The sequence below is a fragment of the Chelonoidis abingdonii genome, chromosome 2 (assembly GCF_003597395.2).
Source record: "Chelonoidis abingdonii isolate Lonesome George chromosome 2, CheloAbing_2.0, whole genome shotgun sequence".
NCBI classification, from domain to species: Eukaryota; Metazoa; Chordata; order Testudines; family Testudinidae; genus Chelonoidis; species Chelonoidis abingdonii.
In genome coordinates, this window is record NC_133770.1 from 36,049,296 (window position 1) to 36,061,671 (window position 12,376).

At 43.6% G+C, this 12,376-nt stretch overlaps 1 protein-coding gene across 6 annotated transcripts in view; it reads left to right on the forward strand.

Annotated features, from left to right (window-relative positions):
- The window catches only part of ABI1 (abl interactor 1), a 145,879-nt gene that overhangs the window by 106,375 nt on the left and 27,128 nt on the right, over positions 1-12,376 (forward strand). For all 6 annotated transcript variants that reach the window (XM_032786217.2, XM_032786209.2, XM_075062274.1 and 3 more), the window contains exon 3: positions 4,187-4,363. In XM_032786217.2, coding sequence (XP_032642108.1) covers positions 4,187-4,363 — 177 coding nt within the window. The remainder of the gene's footprint in view (positions 1-4,186; positions 4,364-12,376) is intronic.

Genomic DNA, 12,376 nt, shown 5'->3' on the forward strand with positions numbered 1-12,376 from the left:
CTTAGGCATCCAAGGGTCCAGATTTTTCCCTACCTCCATGACTGGTCAAAGGCAGCTCCAGATCACAAGTACAGAACCATATAACACTCCTCCTGTCCACGTGCACCACACTGAGGCTGCTGGTTAACAGCACCAAATCCACATTGGTACTGGTGCACTGCATGGAGTTCAATGGCATGATTCTGAATGCAGCATTGGCCAGAGCCTGCCTGCTTCCCTCCCCCCAGACAGATTCTAAACCTTGCTGGAGCTCATTGGGGGTGGTTACGAGGTTTCCCGTGACTACTGCCAGAGCATGCCTCCATCTCCTGGGTCATATGTTGGCACGCACATACGCCGTTCATCACGTCAGAGTCAGGATGCGGCCCCTTCAGCTCTGGTTGGCCTCGGCATTCTCCCAGTCCAGAGACAGGATGGACAAAGTTCTCACTGCCTGAACCCATGCTAGCCTCCCTCTGCTGGTGGTTCACTCCGGGGAACATGCTCCAAGGGGTCTCGTTCAGGGGCCGGCCCCAAATGTACAGTTGGTGTCCGATGCATTGGACTTGGGATGGGGGGCCCATGTGGGAAACCTCCAGACCCAAGGGCTGTGTTCCATGCAGGAACTAGCCTGCACATAAATGTCAAAGAGCTCAGGATGATCTGTCTAGCCTGCCGTGGCCCTTCGCTTGTGTATAGCAGGCAGGGTAGTCTGAGTTCTCACAGACAACACGGCCTCGATGTTCTACATCAACAGACAAGGCAGGGCCCGCTCCTCAACCCTCTGCCAGGAAGCCCTCAGGCTGTGGGACTTTTGTATAGCCCACAATATCAACTTGGAAGCCCACCACTTACCGGACGTCCGAAACTCTTGGGCAGATCGGCGGAGCCAGGACTTCTCCTTTCAGCACGAATGGTCGGTGCACTCGGAAGTGGTGCACAGGATTTTCCGAATGTGGGGCACTCCCGAAGTGGACCCTTTTGCAACTAGGCAGAACTGCTGGTGTCCTCATTTCTGTTCCAGGGGAGGGCTGGGCATATTCTCCAATGCCTTCCTTCTGTTCTGGTTGGATCAACTTTTGTATGCCTTTCCCCCTATTCCACTGATCAGCAAGGCCTTGGAAAAGATTAGGTCGGACAGAACTGATGTCTTTCTGATTGCCCTGGCGTGGCCCAGACAGCACTGGTATGGGACTCTCATGAGCTTGACAGTCTCCCCCCCGCCGCCCCTGACTGTCAACCTGCCTGGACCCTCCCTCTCAGGACCAAGGTTGCCTCCTTCACTCCAACCTAGCAGCCCTCCACCTCACAGCATGGTTGCTCAATGGTTAGGCCAAGAGGAGAGGACTTGCTTCGAGGGAGTCCAGCACATCCTCTTGGAGAGCAGGAGGCCTTCTGTGTGTCAGGCCTACCTTGCAAAATGGTCTCTGTTTTCCCGGGGGCCCACTGATCGGAGCGTCTGGCCAGTGGCTGCTCTGATCCAGTTTATACTGGATTACCTTCTTCATTTCAGAGCCCAGGGCCTAGTGCCCTTGTCTGTCAAGGTGCATCTGGCAGCCCTGTCGGCCTTCCACCTGCCAGTACAGGCCACACTATATCCCCTCATGCCATGACCGGTCGATTCCTTAAGGGCTTGGATCACCTCTTTCCCTATGTTAGACCCCTGATCCTTCAGTGGGACCTGAACTTCATGCTGGCCAGGCTAACAGGGCCTCCATTTGAGCCACTTGCTACATGTTCCTGGTCCTACCTCTCATGGAAAATAGTCTTGTGGTGATCACGTCTGCTGGAAGGGTCTCAGAGCTTCGGGCTCTGAGCACAGTATTCCATAAGGATAAGGTCCAGCTCCACCCACACCCTTTTCCTCCCTAAAGTGGTCTCCGCCTATTATATGGGCCTGACCTTTTACCTGGAACGTACATAACGGTTCAGAAAGTTTTCAGCTGTTCATCGCTACTGCCATGCACATGAAAGGTCAGCCAATTTTCCACCCAGCGGCTCTCCAACTGGATCACTTCATGTATCTGTACTTGTTATGATCTGACGGGTTCCCCCGCCGCCGATTTGTGAGGGTGCACTCGACCAGGGCACAAGCCTTGTCTGCTGCCTTTCTGGCTCATGTTCCTATTCAGGACATTTGTAGGACTGCCACGTGGTCATCAGTCCACCATGTTCACCTCGTATTATGCGATAGTCTCCCAAACTAGGGAGGACGCTGGGTTCAGCAGGGCAGTGCTCCATCCTGAGTGTCTGAACTCTTACCCACCTCAAACAGGATATAGTTTGGAGTCACCTATTGTGAAATGTACATGAGCAATCAATCGAAGAAGAAAAGACCATTACCTTTTCCATAACTAGTGTTTAAGATCTGTTGCTCATGTCTATTCCACATCCCGTCCTTCCCTCACTGTTGGAGTTGTCTGGCAAGAAGGAACTTAGGGTCGGGGGAGTGCGCAGTGCCCCTTATAATGTGCCATAGCAGCGCCACTCCAGTATAGGTGCTCCCCAATGGGTATTGCTAAGGGAAAAACTTCCGGCACCAGTGCACGTGGTGAGCACACACACCTATTGTGGAATGGACATGAGCAACACATCTCGAAGAACACCAGTTACGGAAAAAGTAAGTCTTTTGCAAGCCATCTATTATTCACTCTGAGGCTGTGAAAACAAGCTCGCTAGACTTTGCTTCTTTTAAGTTCCTCCTCCACTTACCTTGCGTCCTAGTTTGCGATTTTTAATAGGGTATAGAAACTGCTGAGAGAGGTTTTTGTTCCTTCTATAACTGCAAAGAGCTCAAGATGATTTAAGCACATACTAGAATTCAGTTGACTAAATCTGTGCTTCTGTTGCAAGCATTTGAAAATCACCTCTGTATGCTTAGTCAGCAAAGAGTTAAGGTAAATCTGCAATATTTAAAAAAAAAGTGTTCTGAAACTTGGCAATAGTGGGACGGTTTCAGAGCTCAAGCTTCAGCCCAAGCAGGAATGTCTACACTGCTATTTTTAGCCCTGTAGCACAATCCTGAGTGAACCGACCCAGGCTCTGACACCCACTGCTGTGGGGAAAGTGTTTGTTTTTTGTTTTACAGTGTAAACATACCTGTGTTTTCTTAGTATCTGCTGACCTCTTGGGTGCTTATATGTTGGGCATGATTAGATGGTGGAAAATTGCTTTTGAATACAAACTAATTTTATGAGTCATCTGGGTACTTGTTTCCACTTTACTAAACACAGTGAATGCAGCACAATACTGGTTTTGTTTGGGGCAGATGGCTATTTCCAGAGACTGATCCAAGCAAGTACTGACAGACAAGGATCTTCTTGCTCTTTTTCACACTCTTGCTCTCCTGGGTTCTGATTGTTGCTCTCTATCCTTGGCCTTTTAATTTGGTTCCCTCAGCTAGGAGTTAAACAATGCCCAACTTATGTGAAGAGAGGCTTGTTTTATGCCATCAAAATTAGTTTGCTCCTTCAAATTGCAGGGTCAGGGTCCCATAGTCTGTACTGCCTCTACTTATTTGGTCTTTGCCCTCTAAATTGGTGGAGCATAGTACAGGCGTAACCCTTGACCCACCACCCTCAACCCCCACCCCACCCCTTGGAAGTTAATTCCAGGGGTTGGATCCACCAAGCCAAATCTCCATTCTGAGTAGAGATTGATGCCCTATTTAAGGCATACAATAGACAGTGTTAAGCTTTGGATCCATTTTCTTTGGTAAAGACAAAATTTGGAGCAGGCACAGAAGGTAGCTAAAACATTAGTGGCAGGGAAACTGTGTCTTTCTGGTGTAATAAGTTGGTGGCTTGGGGCAAGTCACTTAATCTTTGTCTTCATTTTTCATCTGTAAAAATGAAATAACTGATCACTAATGTCAATTATAAGGGTATTGAGCATGGTTAATCCAGTAATATCTATAAGGTATGTTTGAAAATCAAAAATTTTATAATAGATCACTTTGTTACTACTATTCTTACTTGGAACTGCATTGTTATTCTGCAGAGTGTAATTATTTTATTTTTAAAACAAGGATCTTGTTTATTACTCTAAATTTTTTTTTGCAAACTTTTTTCCTTTATTTTAATGAGGCTAATAAAGTAGTTTGTTTCAAGTGCTATTAATTTAATAATTCAAATTGTTTTTAATTGATTTTGACTTGACTATTTAGGCACGTCTTTAAATAAAACATCCTTTTCTGTTTTAAATTTAGACTGTGGACATCCATAAAGAGAAAGTGGCTCGCAGAGAGATAGGTATTTTGACAACCAATAAGAACACATCAAGAACTCATAAAATTATAGCGCCGGCAAACATGGAGCGTCCTGTAAGATACATTCGAAAACCTATCGACTATACCGTGCTGGATGATGTCGGCCATGGAGTAAAGGTGAGAATCCATGTAAATTTTGAAGATTTATTTGAACTGAATGCGGTGGGAATTTCAGTTGAGATTAAAATACTTCGTTCTTGGTGCTGCTGTGAAGAGTGAGGGGTTGATACAAACGTACCCAGGAGCAGCACAGGTACAAAGTGAGATGTTTATGTTGAGGTCTTGAGCAATTTCTGCTTATAAACTTGTGACTGCCTGAAGTAACCGCAAACCAGGAAACAATGGCTCATGATTCGGGATAATGGATATTTCATAACAATGCAATTGCACTCATGACTCGTCAGAAAAAGGGACGTGACTGACTTGTTATGAAAAACATTTCTTAGCTTAAAAAAAGTGCTGCAAAACCCCTTTTAATCGCATTCTTCTCCTACACTCCCATGTTTGTTTAAATTAAAATTTTTTTTAAAAAAAATTTAGGTCATGGGCAAACTTAATGGCTAGAGACTTCATTAGGGAGAGGTTTTTTCTGAAGGCATGAAGGGCACCCCACCCTTACCTCCCCATTGAAAAATCAGTGGGAGTTGACGCTTCACTTTTTTCATTTGTTCATTTGGAATCTTCCTCCATGTGTATAGATGTTTTGACCAAACTCAGCTTTTTGGGTACAACAGGTAGCTGCAGGAGCGTTAGGTAAGACTAATCAACATGGTACCTTTTTGCCATCTGGGAATCTTTCCTTGTCTGGTAATTTATTTTTCCTTAGCTGACATGATAGTACATTCAGTTAATTGCAGTCTTCCCCTGACTTACCTTTTAAAAAGCTTTTATTCAGGACCTTATATCCAAATAAGGATTTGTGTGTGCTAGTCAGTCAGTAAAGCAGCTGCATCAATCTTGAAGTGGCTTTCTGTAGTGCTCAGCTCTAAGGACTAGATCTTTGTCTGTGACAGAGAAGTAATCACCACAGATGGAGGGAAATGAGGAGGTGCCAAGGTGTCCTTGGCATTTCAGTGATCCTGGGGTTGCTTAGTAGCAGCTAAGCACAGTGAAGAAGGCTGCTTTAACCTGTGACAGCTGTCAACAGCCTTGGGGCATAAGAGCTGTTGGGGGGCCCTGTAGTGCCTGGGGATCTCACTGCACAGCAGAGAACCTCTGAGGGGATGTCTGCACTGCCATTAAAAACCTGCAAACTGTTTAATTGCTATGTAGTTGTTCAGACTTGGGCTGGAACCTGGGTTGTAGGACCCTGTGAGGTGGGAGGGTCCCAGAGCTTGGGCTGCAACCTGAGTCTGAACATCTGCACCACAGTTAAACAGTCCCTGAACCCGAGCCCCAAGAGTTGGCATGGTCCAGCTGTGGGTGTCTTAATTGCAGCGCAGATGTACCCTGTGAGCCAGATCCACTGGGCTTAGGGCTGCTTTATATTGGTACAGTGATGCAAAGCAGATTAAATGTACAGTCAGTGTTGGAACACAAAGGAGCAACCATACAAAGGAATCCATTTGACCACATAGAAGTTGGTCACTTTTCATTTAGGGCCCCTTGCATGTGAGAGAAGGTAGCTTGAGTCAGTGGAGAAGTGTCAGAATCCACGTTTCCAATGCCAGCTCTCAGTTCACTGTTTAGATACCAGGGTGATAGTCTATCTAAAAGACCATAAAATAGACTAATCAATTAGCCGCTGCTGCATTATTGAGGGGTGCGTGTCCTCTAGCCTCATAAGCTGGATGTTTGATTTAGACTCCAGTGCTGTTACATAGTAATAGCAGCTTTCTCCAATTTGTATGCTTTTATTTTGGCATGTCTATTTTAATAACATGTTCAACTTCAGTTAGGAAAAAAAAATAGTCTGCCCTTTGAAACTGATAGTCTTCTGTTCACTGGGCAAATGGCTTTTTTCTAAAAGGCTCTTTGCAATTTTATACAAGTTTCAATGGTAGCTTTTGCTATCTGCCAACTAATTAACCTCATTATGGAAAATTGACTTTACTAGAAGTTTAGTGGCCTTGATTTGTAGTGTACTATGTTAACTATATCTTACTTTTGTTTCTTCACTGTGTGATTGGCCTACTGCCATGCTATCAATTCTGCTATAGGTGATGGGACAATGGATGTGTGTGTGAAAAGATAATGCCCTTGTCTCTACCACATGGATTCATTATGCAAATACCATAATTGCCAGGTAAACCTTACGCACTTACTATTGGAAACTGCATCCATAGCCTTCCACTACATAAACATAGACCTTAACCCAACCACTTCAGTAGCTGTATGTATCTCACCCAGAGAGACTTCTATTATAGACACCTAACTGATATGTCACACTGTCTCCTAGGATGTTTTGTTACTCATTGTAGCTGTAAAGGAGGTTGAATGTTCTGCCGTCAGTCTTGGATATAAAGAGGATAGATGGCTCAGTGCAAAAAAGCTTTCCACTTCTGGGTCCCACTTCAGATTTCTACTTGAAATTCAATTGACAGCCTCAGATCAGTTCCCAGTCAGCAGGAGTTAGCATAGTCAAATGGCCATTGATATTTGACATTGTTAAAAGCTAGAAAAGCTTGCGCTCCCAACACAGAGCCATGTCTCAAACCTAACCAGAATGGTTCTGTCAAATTGGGGCTGACATGGTTAGCGGCAGGAATGGAGAAAGCTGCATTGCAAATTCTTCAGCATACCTGTGACAGGGCCTGACTCACTGCTGCCATGCTTCCTGCTGGTCTTTCAGATAATTAGCTTTTCCAGCCTCCAGAGTGCCCTCTGCAGGCCGATGCCCCACTTGCCACTGGCCCCCATGTCCTGGACCCTGGTGCCCCTTTGCCTAGGGGTGCTGCCCCCTGGCAGTACCCGCACAACTCTATACCCCCACCCCGCCTCAGTCTGTGACTACTGCCAGTCACTATCTAGCCTCCCTGCTCACTGGGGCCGACTGCAGCATACAAGCCATTCATCATCAGCATGGAGAATTTGGACCTGCTGCCTTTGCCTCCTGTAGGCTGCCGCTCTGCAACCCCAGTAACTTTGCGGCCTTTATCAAGGCCTGCAGCCTGGGGGGTTTCCAGGCTGGAGCTCCCCAGCTCCTCTTGTCTTCCCTCAGCCTTGCTGCACTCCAGGTACCTTGCTCAGCTCGCAGCAGCCAGGCCCATCTCCCTCAACAGCTAGAGAGAGACTCTTGAGCGCTGGCTCTTGACCACAGATTCACCTCGGTTAAAGTATTGATGGAAACTGCCTAGGGCCTTGGAGGTAGCATGATTTCCTGACAAAAAGAGAAATTATAGATGTAATCCCAGCTTACCCACAGACTGACCAGCTCTATACTTTGTCCTGTTCATACATTGTCTTTTTTGTCAATAAAATTGGGCATAATATTTACGAATGAGGTTACTTGAGTAAGTATTAACTAATGTTCAAACAGTGCAACATCCTTTATAAGGGCTAAGTTATCACTGTTTGTGTGACTTCATTTTGTTTTGGTGGAGGTAGGAACAAAATGGAAGAGATGGTAAGGAAACAGGAAGGAAAACATGAGGCCACCAGAATAAATGTGGCACTATATCCTGTACAGTTCTGATTTCTAATGTCTGTGAGTATATTATTAAATGCCTTAAATATTTCAAAAGTATATTGCAATGAGCAATACCAGGACTGTTTTGTTTGATTCTTGTTTATTCAATTTAAAAAAACAAAACAAAGCTGGTACTGGAACTACTCAAATACTCTCTCTCCCAAAGCATTTGTTCCTGTATGCCCTTCCCTAATGGGACAAAATTTCTCATATTTTGTTTTGAGTCTCACCCTGGGAATAGGGAGTGGATCATCATGCAGAAGGAGAGAAGCAAGAGCAGGAACATTTGTGGAGGGGCATGAGGAAGGGCTCTGCTCTGTGTATTTCTCCTTCCCTCTGAGCCCATGAGATCAGCAGCTGTTGTGTGGTTGATATGCTGATGGGGGAGGGAGAAGATAGGCAGCAGCTGTTCTCCATAGTATATTTCCCTCCTGCTGGGGAAAATCACTGTGGGAGTTGATGATGATTCTAGTAATACAAACTTCCTGCCACAGTTTCTATGTGCCAAAAGGCTATACTACCATTGTAGGGAGTTAGTCAGCGGCAGCCCACATCCTTAAGGAACCTGGGTGCTGTGTGGGATCCAGAGTCCACAATAGCGCACAGGGACAGGCCACCCCTAAAATGGTCCAGGATCTACCTCATTATACTCTTATTGGCTTGTGGATCTGAGAGTTTTTCAGGTTGTCTCCAGATCTCTACTCCACAATGCTCAAACCTCTCCCTTTGGAGGGGACAGTGCCAAGTATTCTGTTCCAGTTGTAGGATTTTTCCTGGAATGGGAACAGTGAGCCCAGGGATACCATGTTTGATTTTGATGCCTCATACGTGGGCAGTGGTTTTTTTTTAACTGTTGCACTTGTGGTTAGACTAACATGACTCACTTCCTTTTTCATTGAACAAACGTGTTTAAATGGCTACAAGAAATAGTGTACACACAAGCAGATTTTGACAATCTGTTAGATGCTAAATAGTCACTCAGTGAGCATCCTCTGGGGATGAAGGCAGGGGGACACAACTGAAGTCATTCCCTCCTCAATCCCATGTAAATCAGAACCTATCATGACATGAAATGCAGCTTTAATGTATGAAGACTTAGTAACTTAAAAAAATTAGACACAAGCTAATTTAACCATTCTTCCATTTCCTTCCTTTTGTTTTGTGAAGGAAAAAATAGGTCAAATGCTGTTATCCATACAGAAAATCTAGGGCTTAAAAAAAGAATCTTGCTGAAAAGAATTATGCCTGTCTAGCAGCCCTGCTAGAATTCTAAAATATTCTGTGTGAAGAATGAAAGGCAGGTAGAATTGGTGCTATCGGAGTGTCTCAGTCCATTTGATTGTAAAATGAAGGTTTAAAGCAGAAATGGAAACTATTTCTTATGCTAAATGTAGATAATGTGTTTAACACTCACTAAATGAATTGCCCAGTAGTTATAATTGATTGAGTTTATTGTATAAAACTAGTCATTATTTTTCAAAAATTACAGGAGGACTGAGCACCTTAAGTGGAGACTTTGGAAGAATTTTAAAATCTCCTAGATATGAGGCACTTGTGACAAGGTGAAGATTGATTAATCAGTCATGGACCCAAGAAAGATGCAGGGGATAGGGAGAGGAGAACATTTTAAACTGGAGATGGAGGCTCCAAATCCTGTAGTACTGAAATATGAGAAGTGGGTTTGACTTTCAACATCTGTGAATGCTTGCCATGTACCAGCTTAGTCACTTACGTTCTTCATGTTTACACCTACCACATAAAACAGAGAACAAAAGACTAGACTATGAGGAAACGATTTCTGTGCACCTGCTGTTTTTCTCCCCTGTAGGGAAAGGCCTTTTATGTTGGATCCAGCTGGGCATTAACTATTTTTGTTGACTTATTAAAAAGATTTAAATAGGCACTTCTAGAAGCAGCCAATGATTCTGAGCCTGAGACTCTGAATTCTCCTTGTTCCTGGTATTGGTTAGTGTCAGACACTAGCACTTCGTGTCTTTTTGCCAGTTGCATTGCTGCCATGTTATCATTCAGAGGGTCACTATCAAACAATGCATATTGCTGTAGGGTAAAGGACACTGAGGTTAAAAATAACCATGAGTGTTGCCAATGCTGATAACTTTATCATAAAGCTCATGATAGCTGGTGCTTAAAGTTAATTGGGTGTTTTTCTTAAAGTGAGAATTTCAGCTTTAGATTTATTTTTTGTTAAGTTTCTGGAAAAAGTTCATGGTTGCAGAGAAAACCTTGGAAGCATGAATCCTGAAAGTCAAAACTAGAAGCTAACTAACCTCCCCCTTCCTAAACAACAGCAAAACAAAAACAATGCACCACGCTATTTTTAAAAAAACTATTGCTTTGTAAGCTAAGCTCTTGAGTTTTGGAGCCTGACTCATGATTTTGAATGCTTGGAGTCAGAGATACTGAAATGTTTAAAAAATATAAACGTAATATAATGTTCCCCTAATAGAAAACCTTTCATCTGAGGATCTCAAGCCAAACATTTATTTTACATGTTTTACAAACATTTCAGAGACACAAAAGTTGAACATAATTCAAAAACAAATTTTCTTTCTTGTGCTGCTAATAGCTTAGAGTAATAAAAAACGAAAATTTAAAAAAGCCAACTGGATTTTTGTTTACTTGGACAACAAAAGTACTATCCCTTTTGTTCACTGTCTACATCTGCTTAGATTTCACTTTCTGGTTACACGGCATTAACAGGAATCTGTAACTACTGGATTGCAAACAATATATGGCATATTGCTAACCTAAAAATAAAGTTCCACTAAAATAATAAAATATTATGGAATCTTTCTACTGATGTTTACTTTTGTAGAAGATTTGTTTTAGAGCCTATATTGTCTTTTCGGGTCCCAGAACAGCCTGTGAGGCAAGAGCTAAGTATTATCCTCCATTTTACTCATAAGGAAACTAAGACGCAGTGTGCTTAAAGCCCCAAAAATTAATGGCAGAACTAGGACTAAAAATCCCCAATTCCAGAATGCAGATCACATGTAGGAGTCAGGAAGAGAACCCTCTGGGCTGTTAGCCATATCTTTTTCTAGGTTCATCCCTGAGTTTTCAGGAGCCCAGTGAGAAGCAATGTGTGAGCGCCAGTTCATGATGTCTCAGTTCCCACGTACCAAGATAGCCCCTAGCTGCTTGTGACTCTTAGTTAATACCAATACTGTATCATGTGATGCTCCAAAATTGATCCGGGTACTCCACCAGAAAAGTAGGGAGGGGATCCATGTGTACAACATGCTACTTAGGCAGGATTCAGAGGTCTGTATAAGAAATAGGTTCTTTGGCCACAGATGTAATAGCAGCAGGGGTTCCCCAAAATGTGTCTCAGGCCATACTTTTGCTGTTTTGGCATAGGGCTGCACCTGATATTCTCATTTGAGTAATAAGGAAAACAGCTAAAAATGTTTAGTTGAATAGTCATCAAGAACAATCTTGGATTTTCTAGTGCAATTGACTGATTATTGGTGAAAGGAACATCTAAGTTTAGCTAATCTCTAAGCTTTTTTAAAGGAGGCAATAAAATACTGAGTCCTATCGGATTGGACTGGCTGCAGTTTCCTTTACAGGGTTTAAATCCATCAGTTTAACTACTACTATCAGTAACCCTGTAGGTGTGGTAGGGTACATTTTTAAATTCCATTGTTGGAGTAATGGCAAGTACAGTGAACAGTGTGCATAGAGGAAGTTGCAATCTTCTTGTACAGACAAATGCACTATATTAAGAGACTTCCTTAACATCGAATTGTAGAATTCAGGGTGAAATCATAGCCCTATTGAAGTATTTGGTAAAACTCCCACTGATTTCAGTGGGACCAGGATTCCTTCCCAAGTCTCTTGTACGCAACGTGGTGGGTTGTGTGTTTTTTGTTTTTGTTTGTTTGGCCATTGTCCACTTCACTAAATGTATTTATCTGCATGTTAGGAGCTTTGTACTCTGTTTTCTAGTCTCTATTTTTCAAGTACAGTTTATAATTTGAAAAGTGGCATCCTGATTTTCTTTATCATGACTAATGTTCCCCTATTACCATTTTAGGTTGGAATTAAAGGCACATTTGTCTTATTAGGACACTACCTCTGAGATGCTGGTGCTGTCAAGTGACTTGGCTTATTGTAATGGGACAGCCAGCTCCTGAGCACCCTTTGTGGCCTGGAGTGGCTCTGTGGCACCCTGTCTTAGTTTCTCTCTTGGCAGGGCTCCGGAAAACATCCCCACAGCCTGGTTTGGCTGCTCCAGTGACTTGGCCCTCTGGCTAAGCCATTTAACGAAAGTCCACAGTTTCTGGGGTATACCAGTCCAAAACTTCCAAACATTGCAATCTCAGAGTCTATAGCCCAGCCTCAATCTGGGCCTAGTCCCTCCATCTTGAGGGTCTTGTCTCTCTTTTAGTCAGACACTCTTCATAAAGCCCTCTGGCTGAGAGTCTCTCCTGGGTTCCTTTGGCTTACTCTCTGCTCTTTTGCTCAGCAGTAACTAC